Raw genomic sequence first — 25,221 nt, 5'->3', positions numbered from 1 at the left:
AGATGCCGGCGATGACTTGCTGTGCTTACCCCAGTCCAACGCCGGCATCTCCACATCGTGAGTAAAGATAACTACAGAGGCATGAAGGAGGAGCTGGCCAGAGTTGATTGGAAGAGCAGCCTAATAGGAAAGATAGTGGAGTAGCAATAGCAGGAGTTTCTGGGAGCAATTCGGGAGACACAGCAGAATTTCATCCCAGGGAAGAAGAAGCATACTAAGGGGAGGACAAGGCAACCATGGCTGACCAGAAGTCCGGGACAGCGAAAAAACATACAATGTGGTGAACAGTAATGGGAAGCCAGGGAATTGGGAAACCTTTAAAAACCAACAGAGGACAACTAAAAAAAAATAAAGGGGGAGAAAATATATGAGGGTAAGCTGGCCAGTAATATAAAAGAAGATTGCAAGAGTTTTTTTCAGATATATAAAGGGTAAGAGAGAGGCAAGAGTGGACATTGGAACGCTGGAAAAAGCAATAAATGTTATTGTACCGTTTTCGAGATAACCACTCTAGTTCTGCATGCTATATGGTTGTTAAAATGGGATGGCAGCCTTCTATCTTTTAAGTCAATGGTTTGCGCCACGGTTGTCAACTCTGTTAAGCATCATATGGTATGGTTCAGGATTCCCAGTCTGACATGGCAGTCTCTGTCACATTTGCTGCAAGGAAGACAGTGGGCTGAAAAGGTTCATGATTCGCTGGCCTCTGCGTTTTCTCTACGATCTCTTCTCAGCTTTTTAGTTCTGCTTGCAACGCCCTTCCAAAGGGCAACCTCCATAGATGACAGCAGTCAGCATATATTTCCCAGTTTTCACTGTCAATGTCCCTGACTTTCATACTTTGCATGCAGTTGTCTTTGTAATGGAAGCATGGACCCCAGTAATCTAGTGACTGCAGAAGGTCTTTTAGTATATGGCTGTCATCTGTTCGATGATCGGGGTCAATACAGCACAGATGTCGCTGGCTTAGAAATGAGTTTATGCTGATGTTGGGTGCAATCAGCCATGATCTGTAGTCTGATAGGAGAGTCGCAGGCAATGACTTTTGCAGACTGCTCAGCAGGGAGGTATATCTATATTTGTTTAGTCACTGCGGTTTCCCTTGTTCTTGTCACAATCTTTCATCAAGCATATCATTGGGTATGCATATCAAGCATATCATTGGGACCTCTTTAGAGGAAGGTGTGACCTGTACAAAAAAGATGGGTGGCACTTGAATCCCAGGGGGACCAATATCCTGGCAGGAAGGTTGGCTAAGGCTACTGGGGAGACTTTAAACTAGAAAGGTTGGGGGGAGGGAATCGTGATGAGGTGACTGAGAGCGAGGAGGTTAGCCCGCAAATAGAGAAGGATTGTACACAGTGTAAGAGGGAGAATAGACGGGTGATGGAGAAGGGGAGAGCTCAGACCAAAGGTTTGAGATGTGTCTATTTTAACACCAGGAGTGTAGTGAATAAAGTGGATGAGGTTAGAGTGTGGATCGATGCTTGGAAGTGTGACGTGGTGGCCATTACGGAGACTTGGGGACAGGACTGGATACTTCAGATGCCAGGTTTCAGATGTTTCAGAAAGGGCAGAGAGGGAGGCAAAAGAGGGGGGGGCGGTGGCACTGCTGATCAGGGATAGTGTCACAGCTGTAGAGAAGGTGGAAGCCATGGAGGGATTGTCTACGGAGTTTCTGTGGGTGGAAGTTCGGAGCGGGAAGGAGTCGATAACGTTGCTGGGTGTTTTCTACAGGCCGTCCAATAGTAACAGGGATGTTGGGGAGCAGATAGGGAAACAGATCCTGGAGAGATGTAGGAATAACAGGGTTGTCGTGATGGGAGACTTTAATTTCCCAAACATCAATTGGAATATCCCTAGGGTAAGGGGTTTGGATGGGGAGGAGTTTGTTAGGTGTGTTCAGGAGGGTTTCCTGACACAGCATGTGGATAAGCCTACAAGAGGAGAGGCTGCACTCGATCTGGTGCTGGCTAATGAGCCTGGACAGGTGTCGGTTGGATCTCTCAGTGGGGGAGCATCTTGGGGATAGTGATCATAACTCTATCTCCTTTACGCTAGCATTGGAAAGAGATAGGATCAGGCAAGCTAGGAAAGTGTTTATCTGGAGTAAGGGGAAATATGAAGCCATCAGGCAGGAGATTAGAGGCGTAAATTGGAAGGAGGCATTCTCGAGGAAAAGTACTGAAGTAAGGTGGCAGATTTTCAAGGGATGTTTATCTGGAGTTCTGTATGACAACGTTCCGATGAGACAGGGAGGTGTTGGTAGGTTACGGGAACCGTGGTGCACGAAAGCTGCGCTGAACCTAGTGAGAAAGAAAAGGAAAGCGTACAAAAGTTTCAGAGAGCTAGGCGATGACAGGGATCTAGATGAGTATACGGCTTGTAGGAAGGGACTTAAGAAAGAAATTAGGAGAGCCAGAAGGGGTCACGAGAAGGCCTTGGCAGGTAAGATTAAGGAGAACCCTAAGGCGTTCTATAAATATGTGAAGAGTAAAAGGATGAGATGTGAAGGAATAGGACCTATAAAAGGTGAGCAAGTCTGTGCAGAACCGGAAGAAATTGCAGAGGTGCTTAATGAATATTTTACCTCGGTATTCACGGTGGAAAAAGACCTGGGTGGTTGTACTACAGGATTGAGGTGGACTGAAAAGATTGAGTATGTGGACATTAAGAAAGAGGATGTGTTGGAAATTTTGAATAGCGTCAAGATAGATAAGTCGCTGGGACCGGATGGGATGTACCCCAGGTTACTGTGGGAGGAGAGGGAAGAGATTGCAGAGCCTCTGGCAATGATCTTTGTGTCATCGATGGAGACGGGAGAGGTTCCGGAGGATTGCGGATGTGGTTCCTATATTCAAGAAAGGGAATAGGGATAGCCCAGGAAATTACCGACCGGTGTGTCTAACCTCAGTGGTTGGTAAACTGATGGAGAAGATCCTGAGGGACAGGATTTATGAACATTTAGAGAAGTTTAGTATGCTCAAAAGTAGTCAGCACGGCTTTGTCAAAGGCAAATCGTGCCTTACAAGCCTGGTGGAGTTCTTTGAAAATGTGACTAAACACATTGACGAAGAAAAAGCGGTAGATGTGGTTTACATGGACTTCAGCAAGGTGTTCGATAAGGTCCCCCATGCAAGACTTCTCGAGAAAGTGAAAGGGCATCGGATCCAAGGGGCTGTTGCCTTGTGGATTCAGAACTGGCTTGCCTGCAGAAAGCAGAGAGTGGTTGTAGACGGGTCTTTTTCTGAATGGAGGTTGGTCACCAGTGGAGTGCCCCAGGGATCTGTTCTGGGACCCTTGTTGTTTGTCATTTTCATAAATGACCTGGATGAGGAAGTGGAGGGATGGGTTGGTAAGTTTGCCGACGACACGAAGGTTGGTGGTGTTGTGGATAGGTTGAAGGGATGTCAGAAGCTGCAGCGTGACATAGATAGGATGCAAGACTGGGCGGAGAAGTGGCAGATGGACTTCAACCCAGATAAATGTGTAGTGGTCAATTTTGGCAGGTCAAATGGGATGAAGGAGTATAATATCAAGGGTAAGACTCTTAGCAGTGTAGAGGATCAGAGGGACCTTGGGGGTCTGGGTCCATAGGACTCTTAAATCGGCCTCGCAGGTAGAGGAGGTGGTTAAGAAGGCGTATGGTGTGCTGGCCTTCATCAATCGAGGGATTGAGTTTAGGAGTCAAGAGATAATGATGCAGCTTTATAAGACCCTCGTCAGACCCCACTTGGAGTACTGTGCTCAGTTCTGGTTGCCTCATTACAGGAGGGATGTGGAAATGATTGAAAGGGTGCAGAGAAGATTTACAAGGATGTTGCCTGAATTGGTTGGCATGCCTTATGAGGATAGGCTGAGGGAGCTCGGTCTTTTCTCCTTGGAGAGACAAAGGATGAGAGGTGACCTGATAGAGGTGTACAAGATTTTGAGAGGTATAGATCGGGTGGATTCTCGGAGGCTTTTTCCCAGGGCTGAAATGGCTGCTACGAGAGGACACAGGTTTAAGGTGCTGGGGAGTAGGTACAGAGGAGATGTCAGGGGTAAGTTTTTCACTCAGAGGGTGGTGGGTGAGTGGAATCGGCTGTCGTCAGTGGTGGTGGAGGCAAACTCGATAGGGTCTTTTAAGAGACTTCTGGATGAGTACATGGGACTTAATAGGATTGAGGGTTATAGGTAAGCCTATATATAAGCCTAGGTAGGTAGGGACATGACTGGTGCAACTTGTGGGCCGAAGGGCCTGTTTGTGCTGTTTTTTCTCTATGTTCTATATCCTCGTGTCCTGACTCCTTCCACCAGCAGAGCCAGAGACGTTCATGCAAATGCTGTTTGTTGAGTGCTGGTTTTTTGTGCTCGATGAGATCAGCCAAGATATCACCAGCACCTGGGCCTTCCCCATGACAAATGTCAGTTGTTTTGCTAAGTTCTGTGATTTCACTATTCAGCCATGACGGGCGGGTGTTCTATAATGTCTCAAGCTTGTTCGGGGTAGGTGTTCTTGCTCGAGTGCAGTATAAGATAGTGTTCCACCCACCTGTAACTGTTTGTTGCAGTTGGTAATGAGCTCCCTTGCCTTTCTTTTCAATGGACCAGTTTTCTTAGACTTGTTGTCTTTTTGATCCTGTTATGCATGACCCTAGCATTGTCTGTGTAAAAGGACATCCGGATATTCTGGCAAAGTTTTAGTCATTGTCACACTGCCTAGCTGCCTGTTGAACTTTATTTTGAGTGTCTATTGGTGCAATGAATCTTCTTAGATCTCATTTGTAATTAATGTGAATGGACCACTTGGCTTCAATGACTGGTTCCATCACAGTGATAAGCTTAAACCAATCAATATTTTTCTGATCTTTCTTCCCCTGTATTGAGAGTGCAGTATTGTAGATAGTGTCTTCTGTACTCTATGCTGGGAAGTGCCTGTTCAATCGTGTTGAGGAACTGTTGATTTTTATCTGGGTGTGCAGAATGGCAGATGTTGATATGAGTTGGCATTTCTGTTTTGAATGAAGAACCTTCAAGGCATCCTAACCTTGGTGTATACCAAGGAATGATCTGTATCACAGTCAACACTGTGGTAGCTGTGTGTTGAGAATATTGATCAGAGAGTTACATCTGATAATGATCAGGTCCACCTGGTGCCAATGCCCTGATCATGAATGTCTCCAGGACACATAATGGTATGGTGTGTTCTGAAATAAGATGATTGTTCCACAGAGCTCAAGTTGTCTGTGTCCTTATTTATCTTCCCTAGGTCATGATATATGAGGCAATGCTCACCCTTGCATTGAAATCCCACCTAGAACTGGTCTTTTGCCTCTGTCGTGGAGAAAAGATGCACAAAGTTAACTTGTTCTAAAATGTAATGTTTTCCTTTGTGATCTGCTCTCAGTGAACCTGCTGTCTTGAGGGATGCTATGTTAATGTCAAGTCTTTGAAGTTCCATGTTAATCATAGCTGCCTTGCACACGTTATCGACCAGCTTCATGTCCTCTGTCAATCCATGGACCTGAAGTTCCAGCTTGTCAGTCAAAGATTTGGCATCTTCTTTTAATTTGTTTGCCTGGTATGATGAAATCTGTCCAATTGTTGAGCAATGACTTTAAACTCCAAGAACTTATTGAAACAGATGGACCTTAGCAGATCAGCACCTTAGTCTGGGGCTGCCTGATTTGAGGTGGGCAGTGGCTGACCAGTGGGATACAATAGACCCCTCTCATAGACAGAGACAGCCTATTGAGCTCATTTTACTGCGCCACAAGGGTTGGATCATGTCTGGGGCCAAACCCCCTCCCAAGTTTCTCTGAAGATTTGCATGGAACAGTGAAAGACCCAATTTCCATGTGCCAGCATGAGTAGGCACAGTTGAGGGGAGGTAGTGCACTGATGCACATTTAGCTCTCTATTTTGCTAGCTAGCAGTGTAGACTGAAAATGAGAAGCAAACTTGCACACACAAGTGGAAAGCAAGCTAACTCTCTTCATCCACACACTAGACTCTCACATTGGCCTGTTGAATGTACCAATGCTGATATTCTTTCTGATGTGTGGTGCCAAGAAATGTTCACAGTACTCTAGGTTTTTTTTTCAACCATGGCTTTGTGTAACTTGTGATTTCTACCCCTCCTTTGTATTTTTTTTCACTCTTAATTGTAGTGTTTCCATTGCTGCCCCAATTTAACTTGGTACTTTCCTTGCCTCACTAGCTTAATAGCACTCAGGTAGTGCATTTATCAGCTTGAGTCATTTATAATGTACTGAATAGTTTAAAAGTTTCTGTAAAATTTAGTATACAGAGTACCAATATCACAGTATTCGAAAATTCATTTCATTGCAACCCTTGTGGGTTGTACAGTTCAGACACTCAAAATCATCCTTTCTATTTTCCATCTATTATTCTCCAAAATGCACAGCGTGGGAAAATTATCTTAAATATTTTATGGTATTTTGGTAGGTGGTCTGTTCCTTGGTTCTGTAGCTACAGCTGGAATGCTAGCAGGTTTTGGCACAAGTCTTGCGATGGCAAAAAAGAAAAATCCTGGATGGTTCAATAAGGTAAGGTAAGCTAATGTAGTCAACATTTTAGGTTTTACAGATGGTAGCATATAGTTGCTGCCGGATTGGTAACTGACGAAACAAACCAAATGTGCTGGGTTAATATTGTGAGTCATGTTCCTGATTTAATGAATTTTAGGATGTTAATTTCACTAAGCTAAGCTCAATCAATTTTTGTATATTTCTTTTTCGTTAATTGGTCAATAAGTTGTAGGTATGCCTGCACTCCTACAATTCATGGCAAGAAGACATAGCATTTGACTCAAGGGACTTCATCCTTCAGTTACCACCTGCTGATCGTTAAACCATAATAACATTCTAACTCTGTGCAACTTCACACCCAAAATAAAAATTAATACGGTGGGCTTTCAAAGGGAATTATCTGATAGAAAATAATTTGTAGGGCTTTTTTATAAAAAAAATAATGGGTTTTCAAAAAGAGATAAGGAGCAGTACAATACAATGACGCAGCTTCCCCTCCCCAGTAAACAAGTGACCAAACAGAAACTGTGCAAGACAGAAAAATAACATTTTAAACTGACAGTTGACAGTAATTAACCCTTTAAAGTAATTTTTTACTCCATCCTTAAGTTATAAAGCCAATGTTTGGAATGGACTGGGCAAAGCCAAATTCATTCCTTGCTTGCTCGAAAAACCAAATTCAAATTGAATCCAGTATTCACACAGGAAAAAGACAATACTGAGGTACAGTCTATTGGACTAGACGGGATTGAGGTTCATGAGGAGGAAGTGTTAGCAATTCTGGAAAGTGTGAAAATAGATAAGTCCCCTGGGCCGGATGGGATTTATCCTAGGATTCTCTGGGAGGCTAGGGAGGAGATTGCAGAGCCTTTGGCTCTGATCTTTATGTCGTCATTGTCTACAGGAATAGTGCTAGCAGACTGGAGGATAGCAAATGTTGTCCCCTTGTTCAAGAAGGGGAGTAGAGACAACCCTGGTAATTATAGACCAGTGAGCCTTACTTCTGATGTGGGCAAAGTTTTGGAAAGGATTATAAGAGATAGGATTTATAATCATCTAGAAAGGAATAATTTGATTAGGGATAGTCAACACAGTTTTGTGAAGGGTAGGTCGTGCCTCACCAATCTTTATTGAGTTCTTTGTGAAGGTGACCAAAGAGGTGGATGAGGGTAAAGCAGTTGATGTGGTGTATATGGATTTCAGTAAAGCGTTTGATGATGTTCCCCACGGTAAGCTATTGCAGAAAATACAGACACATGGGATTGAGGGTGATTTTGCGGTTTGGATCAGAAATTGGCTAGCTGCAAGAAGACAGGGTGGTGGTTGATGGGAAATGTTCATCCTGGAGTTCAGTTACTAGTGGTGTACCACAAGGATCTGTTTTGGGGCCACTGCTGTTTGTCATTTTTATAAATGACCTGGATGAGGGCGTAGAAGGATGGGTTAGAAAATCTGCGGATATCACTAAAGTTGGAGGAGTTGTGGACAGTGTGGAAAGATGTTGTAGGTTACAGAGGGACATAGATAAGCTGCAGAGCTGGCTGAGAGGTGGCAAATGGAGTTTAATGTGGAAAAGTGTGAGGTGATTCACTTTGGAAGGAGTAACAAGAATACAGAGTACTGGGCTAATGGTAAGATACTTGGTAGTGTGAATGAGCAGAGAGATCTCGGTGTCCATGTGCATAGATCCCTGAAAGTTGGCACCCAGGTTGATAGGGTTGTTAAGAAGGCGAACAGTGTGTTAGCTTTTATTGGTAGAGGGATTGAGTTTCGGAGCCATGAGGTCATGTTGCAGCTGTACAAAATTCTGGTGCGGCCGCACTTGGAGTATTGCGTACAGTTCTGGTCGCCGCATTATAGGAAGGATGTGGAAGCATTGGCAAGGGTGCAGAGGAGATTTACCAGGATGTTGCCTGGCATGGTGGGAAGGTCTTATGAGGAAAGGCTGAGGGACTTGAGGCTGTTTTCGTTAGAGAGAAGAAGGTTAAGAGGTGACTTAATGGAGGCATACAAGATGATCAGAGGATTAGATAGGGTGGACAGTGAGAGCCTTTTTCCTCGGATGGTGATGGCTAGCACGAGGGGACATAGCTTTAAATTGAGGGGTGATAGATATAGAACGGATGTCAGAGGTAGATTCTTTACTCAGAGAGTAGTAAGGGCGTGGAATGCCCTGCCTGCAGCAGTGGTGGACTCGCCAACATTAAGGGCATTTAAATGGTCATTGGATAAACATATGGATGATATTGGGATAGTGTAGGTTAGATGGGCTTTAGATTGGTTTCACAGGTTGGTGCAACATCGAGGGCCGAAGGGTCTGTACTGCGCTGTTATGTTCTGTTGTTTTTCACTTGGGACACCCTTTGGTGTTGTAGCATGCTTGGTGTTTATTGATAGGGTTCCTCAGATGTCGTCCGCCAGATTTAAAGTCAGCCACCATTAAAGGTGGTTTCAGCCATGAAGCAGTCAGTGATATTGTACTACTGCAGTGTGAAAATATCCTGGCTGCTACCAGGTGTGGGTTACAATTCTTCCCTTGGAACAGTGACTACATGTCAAAAGTGCTTAAATGTCAGTAAAGAGCTTTGGGAGGCCCTGAGTTTGTAAAGAGCACTATATAATCGTAAGTTTTTACTTTTATCATCTTCCCTTCTTTTCTAGGGAATGAATGCAACCATTACTGTTCCTGAAAGTGGGGCATCGCTAGCGCTGAGGGCCCTAGGCTGGGGTTCTCTCTACGCCTGGTGTGGAGTTGGTTTACTTAGCCTTACAATCTGGAAGGCTTTAGGAGTTCACAGTGTAAGTACCTTATTTCTTTTAATTAGTTGAGTCAACCAAGGTGAAAATTTACATTATACACAAGTCCCTAAATGTAATTTGTCACGCCAATGATTTTTCACCATAAATTTTTACTTCATCACTGTGGCTAATTGACTTCCTCCCTTCAGATTATTTTGTTGTGGTTAAAAATAGAAGGGCTTGAAGGAAGCGGAAGACATGCTGATAATTTCCAAAAATTTTCCCAGAATTCCACCCAGATCTGCTACTTGGTTAGCAATGGGAGCAGGAATTTGGTGGTGGAATGCCGCGGGAGAATCATAGGAATGGGCCCCGGCAGTAAGTTGAGGTGGGAGAGTTGTGGAGATGATTGGCAAAAATGGGTAGGGGTAGGGCAATAGAGGTCCAAGACCTCCTTGAGACAGGGGAGAAAGGTTGTTCGTCCACATGGCATGCCAAGAAACCTAAAATTAGATTTTGAAATACCTCGCTGGACAAGTTCTGATCCACTTCTAATTCCTGGCAGACCGGGAATTCACCAGTGTACTTAATCTCACATTTGCTCAAGCCTCAGATTGGTATTGCAAACTGGTCACAATGACATCATTAGACTCAATCTGCACAGATCAGTCTCACATGAAGACTGGGCAAACTTCTCAATTTGAACAGAAAGTATCTTATTGAGATGTTGAGGTAAGATTGATGGAAAGAAATCAAATTAAGAACAGTTTAAATTACTTGGAACATAAATATACAAAGGACATTATAGTCAAAATGTACTTCTTTGAATCACTGGAGTGATGGCAGGATATGAAACTACAGTTATGAGAAGAGACTTGAAATATTGTTGGGACTGAGGAGGAGAAGAGATTTAATAGAGATGTTAAAAATTGTAAAGGTTTTTGTTAGCTATAAAGATAATTCCTCTGATCAGTCACCTATTTTGTAAAATTACCAAAGGACCTTCTTCATCCAAGACCAACCTTATGATTTATAGCAAAAAAACTACAAGCCTAAGATTTTTACTTGTCATGCAATACATTAATGAATAATTCTGCTGTATTGCAGCCATCTGAGTTTAATTGATCTCAATGGAATTTTTAAATCTGATGAAAGATCTATCATAGAAATGAACCTCCTGTTGGTCTTATTAGCAGCTTTATTCCTGGTCTCTTCATTACCCCTTCCCCCACCAGGTTTCTGTTCTCCTGTGAACTCATTCTGTATATACAGTGAAATTTATTTTCTGTTTTAAATGAAATTAAAGTATCTCATACTTTAAATTAAGGAGATTTTCTGTTGCTATGCATTTCATGATGAGGGGAAGGGAAAGGGAAGATTTGGATTTTAGAACAATAAAGCACACTCATGGTCTCTCAAAGATTACATTGTTGAAGAAGTTGACTGCTAAAACTCACTCCCTACTTGTGAATCGTTTAAGTTATTTTAATATTTCTAATATTCCTATTGCACATTGGTGTCAATTCTGCCAGATGGCTCAGTAAGTAAATGAGCAGTACAAAATAGGAAGGCCCTAGTTAGAGATTAAGTTAATTAATCTTTGCTGTCATGGTGCTGGGGTTGCTATTGTTCTCCTTGATACCCCAATCTCGAATTTTAAAAAAAGCTGTACAAGTAACAACAGTAATGCTTTGGAAAATTGATGAGGACTAGTATAACCAACAAATCTGCTAACAGTCTCTGCAGTCTCATTCATCAAAGGAGGGGCTTTGGACAAGGTACTACCAGCCACAGATTACTCTTCCCTGCAGGATCAAGAGAGCGGGAGAGATGGCTGTGGCTGGTAGTGTACCAGTGATGGTGTATCCCTTTACAGGCCCAGCTTGGTCCTTCTCCAGTGTCTCCTCTTGGACTTGTACTGAGCTTGTAGCCGGATTTCATGCGGATCCACTGTGGAATAGGCCGGTCCTGCTTCACCTTCTTAGCGAGGAATCGCTTCGTCCTGAAGGTTTTGTGGGATGGCATGGCCGCATGTCCATTCCAGCAGGAGGGATCGGCCACAGACAGGCAGCTGAACCCCACCTGACCAGTGGATGATACGTCACCCCCCCCCCCCCCCCCCCCCCCCTCCCGGCCCCTTGGGATGAGATGTCACACCCCCTCTCCTCCTCTTCCTTCCCGCCGCCCCCCCCACCAGAGGAGGACCTGGGTCAGAGAGCCGTTGCAGTCTCTGACCCCGCTCTTCGGAGGCTGCAGCAGTGACTTTGGACTGTTATTCTGCAGGTCAATTACAGCGCGGACACGGATCGGGCCAGAAGACGGTAAAGTGGGATTTGGTGGTAGAGTTGGGGGTGCAGTTCATTAAGTCGATTTAAATGCATGCAAATGCATTTAAATCGTTGGGCCGCCCGATTCGGGCGCGGGCCAGACCCACGTCTGAATCGGGTGTCAGTAAAGCCACGATCTGCTTGGATTTGGGTGCAGATCGCGTTAAAGGCCCGACGCCCAACTTTACCGCAATTTCACACCCGAAAACGGGCGTGAAGCTTTGGTAAAATCAGGCCCTATATTCCAAGTGCGGCCTAACTAAGGTTCTATAAAGCGGCAACATGACTTGCCAATTTTTAAACTCAATACCCTAGCTGATGAAGGCAAGCATGCCATATGCCTTCTTGATTACCTTCTCCACCTGCATTGCCACTTTCAGTGACCTGTGTACCTGTACACCCAGATCCCTTTGCCTATCAATACTCTTCAGCGTTCTGCCATTTACTGTATATTTCCTATCTGTATTAGACCTTCCAAAATGCAATACCTCACATTTGTCCGGATTAAACTCCATCTGCTATCTCTCCGCCCAAGTCTCCAACCAATCTATATCCTGCTGTATCTTCTGATGGTCCTCATCACTATCCGCAAATCCACCAACCTTTGTGTTGTCCGCAAACTTACTAATCAATCCAGTTACATTTTCCTCCAAATCCCAAACAGCAAAGGTCCCAACACTGATCCCTGAGGAACACCACTTGTCACAGCCCTCCATTCAGAAACGCACCCTTCCACTGCTACCCTCTGTCTTCTTTGACCGAGCCAGTTTTGTATCCACCTTGCCAGCTCACCTCTGATCCCATGCGACTTCACCTTCTGCACCAGTCTGCCATGAGGGACCTTGTCAAAGGCCTTACTGAGGTCCATGTAGACAACATTCACTGCCCTACCCTCATCAATCATCTTCGTCACTTCCTCGAAAAACTCGATCAAGTTCGTGAGACACGACCTCCCCTCCACAAAACCATGTTGCCTCTCACTCATATGTCCACTTATTTCCAAGTGAGAATAAATCCTGTCTCGAAGAATCCTCTCCAATAATTTCCCTACCACTGATGTAAGGCTCACCGGCCTGTAATTACCTGGATTATTCTTGCTACCCTTCTTAAACAAAGGAACAACATTGGCTATTCTCCAATTCTCTGGGACCTCCCCTGTAGCCAGTGAGGATACAAAGATTTCTCTCAAGGCCCCAGCAATTTCCTCTCTTGCCTCTCTCAGTATTCTGGGGTATATACCATCAGGCCCTGGAGACTTGTCTACCTTGATGTTTCTCAAGAACCCCAATACCACCACCTCTTCGATCTCAACATGACTCAAACTATCTATACATCCTTTCCCAGATTCATCATCCACCAAGTCCTTCTCTTTGGTGAATACTGACGCAAAGTACTCATTTAATACCTCGCCCATTTCCTCTGGCTCCACACATAGATTCCCTCCCTTGTTCTTGAGTGGGCCAACCCTCTCCCTAGCTACCCTCTTGCTCTTTACATATGTATAAAAAGCCTTGGGATTTTCCTTAATCCTGCTGGCCAATGCTTTTTCATGACCTCTTTTAGCTCTTCTTACTCCTTGCTTAAGTTTCTTTCTACTTTCCTTGTATTCCATACTTGCTTCGTGTGTTCCCAGCCTCCTAGCCTTGACAAATGCTTCCTTTTTCTCTTTGACTAGGCTCACAATATCTCTCGTTATCCAAGATTCCCAAAACTTGCCATACTTATCCTTCATCCTTACAGGAATGTGCCGGTCCTGAATCCCTATCAACTTGCACTTGAAAGCCTCCCACATGCCAGATGTTGATTTGCCCTCAAATCTCTGCCCCCAATCTACATTCTTCAGTTCCTGCCTAATATTGTTGTAATTAGCCTTCCCCCAATTTAGCACCTTAACTTGAGGACTACACTTATCTTTATCCATCAGTACCTTAAAGCTTACTGAATTGTGGTCACTGTTCCCGAACTGCTTCCCTACTGAAACATCGACCACCTGGCTGGGCTCATTCCCCAATACCTGGTCCAGTATGGCCCCTTCCCTCGTTGGACTATCTACATACTGTTTCAGGAAGCCCTCCTGGATGTTCCTTACAAACTGCCCCATCCACGCCCCTAGCACTAAGTGAGTCCCAGTCAATATAGGGGAAATTAAAATCTCCCACGACAACAACCCTGTTACTTTTACACCTTGCCAAAATCTGCCTACCTATCTGTTCCTCAATCTCCCGCTGGCAGTTGGGTGGCCTATAGTAAACCCCCAACATTGTGACTACACCTTTCCTATTCCTGAGCTCTACCCATATTGCTTCGCTGTATGAGCCCTCCGAGGTGTCCTCCCAGAGTACAGCTGTGATATTCTCCTTAACCAGTAGTGCAACTCCCCCACCCCTTTTACGTCCCCCTCTATCACGCCTGAAACATCTATATCCTGGAATGTTAAGCTGCCAATCCTGTCCTTCCCTTAACCAAGTCTCTGTAATGGCAACTACATCATAGTTTCTAGTACTAATCCAAGCTCTAAGTTCATCTGCCTTACCTGTTACACTTCTCGCATTGAAACAAATGCACTTCAGTCCACCAGACTCTTTGATTTGCAATCCTACCCTGCCTGCTGTTTCTCCTGAGTCTTACTGGCCCTACTGTCTCATTCCCCTTCAGCTAATTCATGAGTGAAGGGAAATTGAAAACAGTGGGAAAAGGTCAATATTTGCTCTAAGATGCACAGGACCACAGCCACGCAGTAATCTGGACTGTACTGTGCATTGAAGTAAACAGGCCACTCATTTTTGTGGAAGTTCAGTGATGTTTAAAATATAAACTCTCCATTGGCATGATAGTAGTGCTCAGTCAAGACCGAAGGACTGCATGCAGAAGTGCTGCAACCTATTTTAGCTCTTCTTACTCCTTGCTTAAGTTTCTTTCTACTTTCCTTGTATTCCACACTTGCTTCGTGTGTTCCCAGCCTCCTAGCTTTGACAAATGCAGCAGGCCATCTCTACAAGACCTGCACCAAACATGGCCTTATTTGCACACAGCCGGCGAAAGCCAAGGATGGCCAAGCAGACAGAATGGCCAGCCTGACCAACGCCAAGGACCTCCAGCCATCAGAATGGAACAAAGGAGGACAAAGTGGAAGACACAGGAAAAGGGAAGAAGGAGGTTACATTCGGCCAAACATAATCACCTCTCGCCAAATCTCTCAGCGAACTGAACCAGTGGGGGGGTTGGCAGCTGGTGAGGAAGAGCAAGAAGAAGGCAGTAAAGGACAAAGCCACCTCCCAAGTGAGTAGTGAGAGACCACTCCCATTTGACTCAGACAGTGGGGCAGCTGCACTTCTGACGAGGATGAAAGTGGACATCAACAGAAAAAGCGGGAAAACTCTAGGGGGTTGGAAGAGGAGACACCTGAGTTCCAGAGCATTGGAAACAGGTGAACAGCACACCCCAATTCCAACCCAAAGTGAGAAGGCCAGCACATCCCAGCTCTGGGAAATTGAGAGCAGCAGTGCCCCTGGAGGGGGATGGATGGAAAAGACTTCCAACAGAAGAAATAACAACACTTGGATGGAACAATCCCAATGGGGGATTCAGGACTGTTTCCTCAGCCCACCCAAAGTAAAACAATTTACGGATGCTATGGGTATGCAGGAACTGACCAAAGGACTGGAACTGTCAAAGACATCAGATCTGATAAGTGGCAAAACCTGTTAAAATTGGGATAAAGTTCACTTCCATTAACGTGTAGTGTTAAATCCACTATGCGATATTTTGCTACTTTGAACTACCTTGCCAAGTTCAAAAGTCGACCCATGCCGACGCTATAGTTAAGAAAGCCCACCAAAGCCTCTACTTTCTCAGAAGACTAAGGAAATTTGGCAAGTCAGCCATGACTCTCTCCAACTTTTACAGATGCGCCATAGAAAGCATTCTTTCTGGTTGTTTCACAGCTTGGAATGGCTCCTGCTCTGCCCAAGACTGCAAGGCACTACAAAAGGTCATGAATGTAGCCCAATCCATCACGCAAACCTGCCTCCCATCCATTGACTCTGTTTACACTTCCCGCTGCCTTGGCAAAGCAGCCAGCATAATTAAGGACCCCATGCACCCTGGACATTCACTCTTCCACCTTCTTCCTTCAGGAAAAAGATACAAAAGTCTGAGGTCACGTACCAACCGACTCAAGAACAGCTTCTTCCCTGTTGCTGTCAGACTTTTGAATGGACTTACCTTGCATTAAGTTGATCTTTCTCTACACCCTAGCTATGACTGTAACACTACATTCTGCATTCTCTCGTTTCCTTCTCTGAACGGTATGTTTTGTCTGTATAGCGCGCAAGAAACAATACTTTTCACTATGTTAATACATGTGATAAAATCTGTTGTTCCTGCAGGAGTGTCCAATATCACACCTCGGTTCTTACAGGCAATGATTGCATTGGTGGTCACAGAGGCCATCAATCTGGTTAGGGTGACTCTGGTTCCTCCTGCCTGTGTATTCTCTTCTGAGTGCAACTTCACCATTTCCGTTAAGGAGGTGGTGGGCGGACATCTCCTCGTTGCAGACTTACTTACAAGCATGCTCCATTCCGGTTAATTAATATAGCTACCGCTGCTGCTAGCAACTGCATCAGGATGCAGCTGGACGCTCCTGCAGCAGACTGGACACTTCATCCAGACTCCTGATGTAAACAGTAAAAGATGCCAAGCTGCATGACATCTTCAGCAAACCTGCAGATGGAGTACAGCGTGGATATACCTGGTCAGGGGCGGACAAGCTTTCCTCCTCCAAGATAGACTTCCTTTTTGAGTCCTGAGCATTCACTGTAAGGTCCACTGACTTCAAGCTGGTGTTCTTCTCTGACCACTGCTTCCTACTGGCTGACTGCCACCTACAGGAGGGCTAGAGGTTTGGCAGGGAAGTGTATAAGCTGAATGTGAAACTGTCGAACCCAGAGAATATTGAGGAACTCGAAAGGGATTATTTACAAAGGTTGGAGAATTGTGAAACCTTCTGAGTACCTAACACACTGGCAGGAGGCAACAAAAGAGAACATCATGAGGTTTTTCATTCTCAAGTGCTCAGAAGAGAGATGGGCGAAAAAGTTCCAACTCCAGAAATGCTTGCAGGAGGTGAAGGGCCAGCAAGTCTCGTTCTTCACCACGGAGATTTCCAAAACAGTCCAGAGTCCGCTCTGTGGAGCAGAATGAGACGTGCTCGCATTTCTTCTTCCAAAAGGTAATTAGCAGCCTGAAAGAAGAAGATGGTTTAGTAAAGTCATTGCAGTCTGACACTTTGAGGCTGAGCAAGTCCTTTTATACTGGACTGTATGACATGATGCTCACAGCACAGCCTCCCATTCCTTCCTGTCCTCTATCTCAAAAGTTTGAGGACAGCGAGCTGGAGAGCCTAGACAGACCGCTAACTCTGGATGAGTTGACTAAAGCCCCCGAGATCCTCAAGAATAAAACTCCAGGAAGCAACAGCTTACCAGCTGAGTTGTATTCCGCTCTGAGGGACTGGATCAGCCCCGACCTGCTGGAGTTTTACGAGAATGTGCTTGTGACCGGGAGACTGTTAGAATCCATGAGGAAAAGCATCATTAGCCTCATCGACAAGTGGAAGGGGGAAAAGGGAAGAAATTAGATATTGGCGACCCATTTCACTGTTGAATGTGGACTATAAAATTTTGTCCAAGGTCATCGCCAATCTGGTGAGGCCTGCTCTAGAGTTGGTGACCAGATATGCTCTGTACCCATCAGGAAGATAGCCTGGTGTTACTCAAGATTACGGTTGTCTATTATGGGTAAGGGGTGTGGATGCCTGCCTCATCAGCCTGGACCAGGAGAAGGCCTTTGACAGAATATCGCACTCTTATATGATGGATTTGCTTTCCATAGAACATAGAACTGTACAGCACAGAATAGGCCCTTCGGCCCACGATGTTGTGCCGAGCTTTATCTGAAACCAAGATCAAGCTATCCCACTCCCTATCATCCTGGTGTGCTCCATGTGCCTATCCAATAACCGCTCAAATGTTCCTAAAGTGTCTGACTCCACTATCACTGCAGGCAGTCCATTCCACACCCCAACCACTCTCTGCGTAAAGAACCTACCTCTGATATCCTTCTTGTATCTCCCACCACGAACCCTATAGTTATGCCCCCTTGTAATAGCTCCATCCACCCGAGGAAATAGTCTTTGAACATTCACTCTATCTATCCCCTTCATGATTTTATAAACCTCTATTAAGTCTCCCCTCAGCCTCCTCCGCTCCAGAGAGAACAGCCCTAGCTCCCTCAACCTTTCCTCATAAGACCTACCCTCCAAACCAGGCAGCATCCTGGTAAATCTCCTCTGCACTCTTTCCAGCGTTTCCATATCCATAATGGAGTTTGGGGAAGAAATCTGCAATTGGATCCAGCTGCTCCACACAAACATCAGTAGCACGGCTTCAATAAATGGTGGAATCAGAAAGCCATTCACCATTTAAGACGGTTGAACGAGGAAAAGCAGGGAATTGTAGACTAATTAGGCTAACATCTATTGTCAGGAAACAAGAGATCATATTTAAGGATAGGGTGACTTTTTATTGATCAGCGAGAGAGCCAGCATAAGAACATAAGAAATAGGAGTAGGCCACCTAGCCCCTCGAGCCTGCCCCGCCATTCAATAAGATCATGGCTGATCTGACGTGGATCAGTACCACTTACCCGCCTGATCCCCATAACCCTTAATTCCCTTACCGCTCAGGAATCCATCCATCCGCGCTTTAAACATATTCAGCGAGGTAGCCTCCACCACCTCAGTGGGCAGAGAATTCCAGAGATTCACCACCCTCTGGGAGAAGAAGTTCCTCCTCAACTCTGTCTTAAACCGACCCCCCTTTATTTTGAGGCTGTGTCCTCTAGTTTTAACTTCCTTACTAAGTGGAAAGAATCTCTCCGCCTCCACCCTATCCAGCCCCCGCATTATCTTATAAGTCTCCATAAGATCCCCCCTCATCCTTCTAAACTCCAACGAGTACAAACCCAATCCTCATAATCCAAACCCCTCATCTCCGGTATCAACCTGGTGAACCTTCTCTGCACTCCCTCCAAATGCCAATATATCCTTCCTCATATAAGGGGACCAATACTGCACACAGTATTCCAGCTGCGGCCTCACCAATGCCCTGTACAGGTGCATCAAGACATCCCTGCTTTTATATTCTATCCCCCTCGCAATATAGGCCAACATCCCATTTGCCTTCTTGATCACCTGTTGTACCTGCAGACTGGGCTTTTGCGTCTCATGCACAAGGACCCCCAGGTCCCTTTGCACGGTAGCATGTTTTAATTTGTTTCCATTGAGATAGTAATCCCATTTGTTATTATTTCCTCCAAAGTGTATAACCTCGCATTTATCAACGTTATACTCCATTTGCCATATCCTCGCCCACTCACTCAGCCTGTCCAAATCTCTCTGCAGATCTTCTCCGTCCTCCACACGATTCACTTTTCCACTTATCTTTGTGTCGTCTGCAAACTTCGTTACCCTACACTCCATCCCCTCCTCCAGATCATCTATATAAATGGTAAACAGTTGCGGCCCGAGTACCGATCCCTGCGGCACGCCACTAGTTACCTTCCTCCAACCGGAAAAACACCCATTTATTCCGACTCTTTGCTTCCTGTCGGATAGCCAGTCCCCAATCCACTTTAACACACTACCCCCAACTCCGTGTGCCCTAATCTTCTTCAGCAGCCTTTTATGGGGCACCTTATCAAACGCCTTTTGGAAATCCAAAAACACCGCATCCACCGGTTCTCCTCCATCAACCGCCCTCGTCACATCTTCATAAAAATCCAACATGTTCGTCAAGCACGACTTTCCCCTCATGAATCCATGCTGCGTCTGATTGATCGAACCATTTCTATCCAGATGCCCTGCTATCTCCTCTTTAATAATGGATTCCAGCATTTTCCCTACTACAGACGTTAAGCTGACCGGCCTATAGTTACCCGCCTTTTGTCTCCTTCCTTTTTTAAACAGCGGCGTAACATTAGCCGTTTTCCAATCAACCGGCACTACCCCAGAATGCAACGAGTTTTGATAAATAATCACTAACGCATCCACTATTACCTCTGACATTTCTTTCAATACCCTGGGATGCATTCCATCCGGACCCGGGGACTTGTCCACCTTCAGTCCCATTAGTCTACCCAGCACTGCCTCTCTGGTAACATTAATCGTATTAAGTATTTCTCCTGCTGCCAACCCTCTATCGTTAATATTTGGCAAACTATTGTACTGGTAAAGGGATGATCATACCTGATCATTGATTTTTTTTTTGTTTTTGAAGAAATGATTAAAGAAGTGAACAGAGAAATGCATATTTATGTTGTTTATATGGACTTCCAGAAAGCATTTGATAAACATAAGGGACTTTTAGCTAAAATTGAAGGTTAATTATTGACCTGGATAAAAATTGGCAGAAGACAGTGAATCATAGAATCCCTATAGTACAGAAGGAGGTCATTCGACTCATTGAGTCTGTACTGACCATAATCCCCCTGACACTAGGGTCAATTTTAGCACGGCCAATCAACCTAACCTACACACCTTTGGACTGTGGGAGCAAACCGGGGCACCTGGAGGAAACCCACGCAGACACAGGGAGAATGTGCAAACTCCACACAGACAGTGACCAGGGCCAGAATCGAAGCTGGGTCCCTGGCGCTGTGAAGCAGCAGTGCTAACCACTGCCATCGTGCCACATCTTTTTGTGGACAGATGTTCTAATTTGTTGAATATGATGAATGGTATCCTTCAAAAATCTGTGGTGCAGTTTCAACAATTTATTAAGAACTTAGATGATGGGGAGCCATGACGTGAAATCTGCTGATGACTGAACTAGGCAGCTTTGTAGCAGGGGAAACATAAAATTGCAAAGGTATTGGATTTTAAGTGAATAGACAAAATTGGTGAATTAATTTAACTGGAGACAAGTATGAGGTTATCTATTTTGGATCTAAAGAGGATGCTTTCTAAATTATAAGTTTGAAACCTTGGAGCCTCAATGTTATTAACTGGAAGAGAAAATAATCAAATGAATGAATGAAATGCTGGCCTTTATATCCAAAAGACTAGGATACAAGAAGCTAGAAGTCATTCTTCACCTATACACAGTCCTGTTCAGACCACACCTGGATTTCTGTAGTCTAGGCACCACACCTATGGAACAATATATTGGCCTTAGAAGAGGGATTGCAGCATAGATTTGTTGAATAATATCTGGAATCCAAGAGTTAAATTATTAGGAGAGATTTCATAAACACAGGTTGTATTCCCTGAAGTTTAATAGGTTGCTAGGTCATTTAATCAAAGTTTTCAAGATATTAAGAGGAACTAATGGACTAAATAGAAAATCCACTGCTTGGGGAGTCCAGGACTAGGGATGAAATTAGGAAACATTTCTGCACACACAGGGTGTGGTAGAAATTTGGAATACTCTTCCACAAGCAGTAATTCATGTGAGATCGGTGATAATTTTAAATCCGAGTTGTAGATTTATGTTAGTTATTAAGAGATATGGGGCAAAAGTAGGTACATGGAGTTAGGTCATAGACCCATCATGATCTTATTGCGTGGCAGAACAGGCTTAAAGGGCTAAATGTCCTATTCCTGTTCCCATGATCCAATACTGATCATCTATGTTCTGAACAACTGTTGGAGCTTATTTTAACTTTTTTTAAAAATGTTGTTCGGGTATACTATTGTATAAGTAGATTTACTCTGGATGTATTCAGTTTTTTAAATTAAATAACATTATGTAAACACTCTTTATTACAAGAAACACTCTTTCGTACTGAACTATGTGACTCAGTTTGAACAAAGCAATTCTAAAATGTTTATTGTGTTAGAAACGTTTTCAGTAAAGGGAAGCAGTCTATTCCATTCCAAGGATGTCAGTCTCCTTGGGGATAGCTGCTTGCTGCTCTCCCATCTATGAAGGGCTCGGTAAGGTTTCTGCAAAGTACTAGACTATAACTTTGTCAAATGTTTATGTTACAGAGTGTTCTTATAAGCCTTTCTCCCTTCTGAGCATGTGCGGGCTTTAACTGGGGCTTCAGTCTGCAAGAGAATTCTGCAAATCCAGACCTGTTCCCTAACGCTCCTGTTTTCTTTTGTTTACTACTGTTATGTTAAACTTCATTATTTGTTTACATTTTAAAAATCCTCCTTTTAACAATATATTCAACAACCTTATTTTTGGGCTCAAGTTACTAGAGTTTTTAAGATTTAACTTATTTCAGATGGACCACTACCAGTAACCTCATGACCCTTGGGGTAAGAAAAAGAATAAAAATTCCACCAGAATTACTTGCATCTCAATGCTACTCAAGTGACTTTGTTTGGAAAGGGCATATTTCAGAATGTCACATAAGAATTGCAATAGGATGAGATTTAACTATAATGCCCTTAACTGTTGAATTTTAGCAAAATGCATAAAGATAAGTAAGTGTAAAGAACTGTGATATGTGCCACTGAATAGCGAAACAGATTACTTTGTATTTGTATTGAAATATTGTCTGTCATTTCTAGCAGTCCTTGCTGATGAAGTTGCCAGCTTCCTGAGAAATCTGATTCCATTCCATTTAATTAATTTCAGATAGCACTGTGATCCACCATCACTGTTTTGCATAGTTATATTGATGTTGAATTGAATCAGACAAACTTTTGAATGCCTTTTTAAAGTCTGTGTAACTGCAGGAATTGAAATCTCATCATTTAATTTCAAAGGAATGAAAATTAGTTTTTTAAAACTTTGATCATGGATGGAATGTTCCCATAATTTGTCAGCGCCTCAGGCTCTGACTGAAAACCAGTGTGCATCTTTTGTGACACTACTGTGCCTTTAAAAAATGTATTTGCGCCATGTTTCTTGTGAAGAAGATATTAAGATTCAACTCTTTAAACGGTGTCGCTTTGTCTGCCCCAGGCAGAAGACGTAAACTACCAAGAATGCAGAAGAATAATTCTTGTTACTGGAGTGTTTGTTTTAATCTGAGCTAATGCAGTTCTGTTTTTTTGGGTTGTCCTCTGGGGTTTCAGAGTAGGGTTTAATTAGGTTGATTGACAAGTGAGTCGTGCTCATGGGAAGAGGTAGGCTTACAGAGAAAAGGTCAGGAAGTTTCAGCTTGGGTCTGGCAGAAGCATTATTTTTTCTCTTTCTCTCTCGCTCTCTCTGTAGAAAGCAGTTTGTGACCTGCTAGAAAATAGGTATCTTTCTCCAGAGGCGTTCTGGTGGTTTGAGGACGAGCGGCCTGTGTACCAGCATGTTTGATAACTGATTTTGAAGAGTTTACGTCTGAGGAATATTGCTTAAATTGGAACTAATAGAGATAAGCGAGCAGCTAAGAATTGTATCTTGTTATGTTTAATTGGTAAAAGTTAGCTAAGTCTTGTTGTCATAGTTAAACTGTATTGTTAAATAAAGTTTGTTCTAATAAAAGCTTCCTAGTGGGTCAATGCCTGGGCATGTCCTGCTTCTCCCAGCCAGGGGCTATATTTACCTTGGTGCCCCCAGCAGGATTTCCTCAACTGAGTCCCGTTCTTCTGAAACCATTGCCATTTGTATATTCAGTGAGGGGAGATCATGTGGCAGGTGGCCTGTTAATATTCAAATTTATTAAAATCCATTTAAATGATCTGTGGGAGCCTCATTATATCACTAGCGAGGGGTGGGGAAAATCAGGGAATATAATCTTGCCAGCGAGACTCTCATTTCCCGACTCTTGCAGGATTTTGCACCTGCATTGCTGTTTATATTTGCAGCGAATAAGGGGGTGATTTTGCATCTGATTTTGCCACAAATTTTCATCAAATGAAGAATTCTTCTCCATTCCTACTTTCATAGATCCCCTCTGCAAAATAATTTAATCAAGCAGAAGTGACATTTGTATGTAACTGTATTCAAATATTGTATTACTGTAAATTTCATTTTGAATCTTTTTCTCTCCACCTTTTTTGCAGCTGAGAGAATTGAGAGAAAAAATGCAATCGCTATTTCCTGAAATTCCAAAGAATATGGACATATCACAGACCACTGAGCAGCTCAGTTGGGAAAACCTCTTCAAATCAAAGTAGTATAATACTGATTTAAAATGTGCACGTGTAAATCCACTGTTCGCCGAACAGAAATAAACAAATATACCTTTTATACATTATGGAATATTATTGTATTGATTTAAAACATATTGACTTTTTGAAAGTCCTGAGTCTTTGACCACTCTCACCCCTGGATATTACAGCATGCAGTTGCTTTACCACTGGAATTATCCATGAATCATATTGGGTTGTTTTTATTTGATGCCGTACAGCTTTGAGTCTCAAAGCTACCTAATATACTTGAGTATTAAAATTGGATATTGCATTTATTGTAGATTATCTGTTTCGATAAATGATTAAAGAACATGTTTTGGGAAAATGTTAATCTGCTTATTTTAAACCAGTCAGTGTCATTTCTGAAGGAATTCCACAAAAGTGGTAAGCATACCTGAAGTATTCTATTCCAAATCATGTTACGATATTTATCTTGCATTTATTTATAACAGCATATATTTATGAAATATATTCTGTTCCTAGGTAGAGACTTCAAAATGTTTTTTATAAATGCCATTAATCCGATGGGGAGGAGGGATTGGGGGGGGGGGGGAGGGAGTGGGCGGGGAGGGAGAGTGGGTGGGAGTGGCAGGGAGGGGTGACAGAGGGAGGGTGGGGAGGTGGAGGGCAGGTGTGATTGGGGGGGGGGGGGCAGGCGATGGGCAGGGCTGGCACGGCAGGAGAGGCCGGGGATGGGGACACAGCAGTTGCTGCAGGGAGGGGTTGCGTGGGGACTTATCTGTAGGGGAGTAGTGGATGGGGGTGTGTTGGGTGGGTTGTAGATAGGAGTTGTGGGTAGGGGATGGGGTGTAATGAGCAGGAGTGATGAGTAGTGGGTAGAAGTTGGCAGGGTAAGGAGGGGACTAGTGGGTGGGGGGGTATAGGGGTTGTGGGGGGTTTAGTGGGAGGGGGTATAGGAGGTATATGGAGTTCAATCCTGATAAATGCGAAGTATGGAGTTCAATCCTGATAAATGCGAAGTGATGCATTTTGGTGGGAATAATGTAGGGAGGAGCTACACGATAAATGGAAGAACCATAAAGGGTGTAGAGACGCAGAGGGACCTGGGTGTGCAAGTCCACAGATCTTTGAAGGTGACGTCACAGGTGGAGAAGGTGGTGAAGAAGGCATATGGCATGCTTGCCTTTATAGGACGGGGCATAGAGTATAAAAGTTGGGGTCTGATGTTGCAGATGTATAGAACGTTGGTTCGGCCGCATTTGGAATACTGCGTCCAGTTCTGGTCGCCACACTACCAGAAGGACGTGGAGGCTTTGGAGAGAGTACAGAGGAGGTTTACCAGGATGTTGCCTGGTATGGAGGGGCTTGGTTATGAGGAGAGATTGGGGAAACTGGGGTTGTTCTCCTTGGAAAGACGGAGGATGAGGGGAGACTTAATAGAGGTGTATAAAATTATGAAAGGCATAGATAGGGTGAACGGTGGGAAGCTTTTTCCCAGGTCGGTGGTGACATTCACGAG

General features: G+C 44.0%; 1 protein-coding gene across 1 annotated transcript in view; it reads left to right on the top strand.

The window, feature by feature from the left end:
- tmem242 (transmembrane protein 242) overlaps positions 1 to 24,062 on the top strand; it is a 31,855-nt gene extending 7,793 nt beyond the window's left edge. The window contains exons 2-4 of the mRNA XM_078229981.1: positions 6,451 to 6,551; positions 9,195 to 9,332; positions 23,613 to 24,062. Of these exons, the coding sequence (XP_078086107.1) occupies positions 6,451 to 6,551; positions 9,195 to 9,332; positions 23,613 to 23,726 (353 nt within the window). The 3' untranslated portion in view covers positions 23,727 to 24,062. The remainder of the gene's footprint in view (positions 1 to 6,450; positions 6,552 to 9,194; positions 9,333 to 23,612) is intronic.
- Positions 24,063 to 25,221: the final 1,159 nt, after the last annotated feature.

This window comes from Mustelus asterias, chromosome 15, assembly GCF_964213995.1.
Source record: "Mustelus asterias chromosome 15, sMusAst1.hap1.1, whole genome shotgun sequence".
Taxonomy (NCBI): Eukaryota; Metazoa; Chordata; class Chondrichthyes; order Carcharhiniformes; family Triakidae; genus Mustelus; species Mustelus asterias.
The sequence above is the reverse complement of the archived record's forward strand: the minus strand, read 5'-3'. Positions and strand labels throughout refer to the sequence as shown.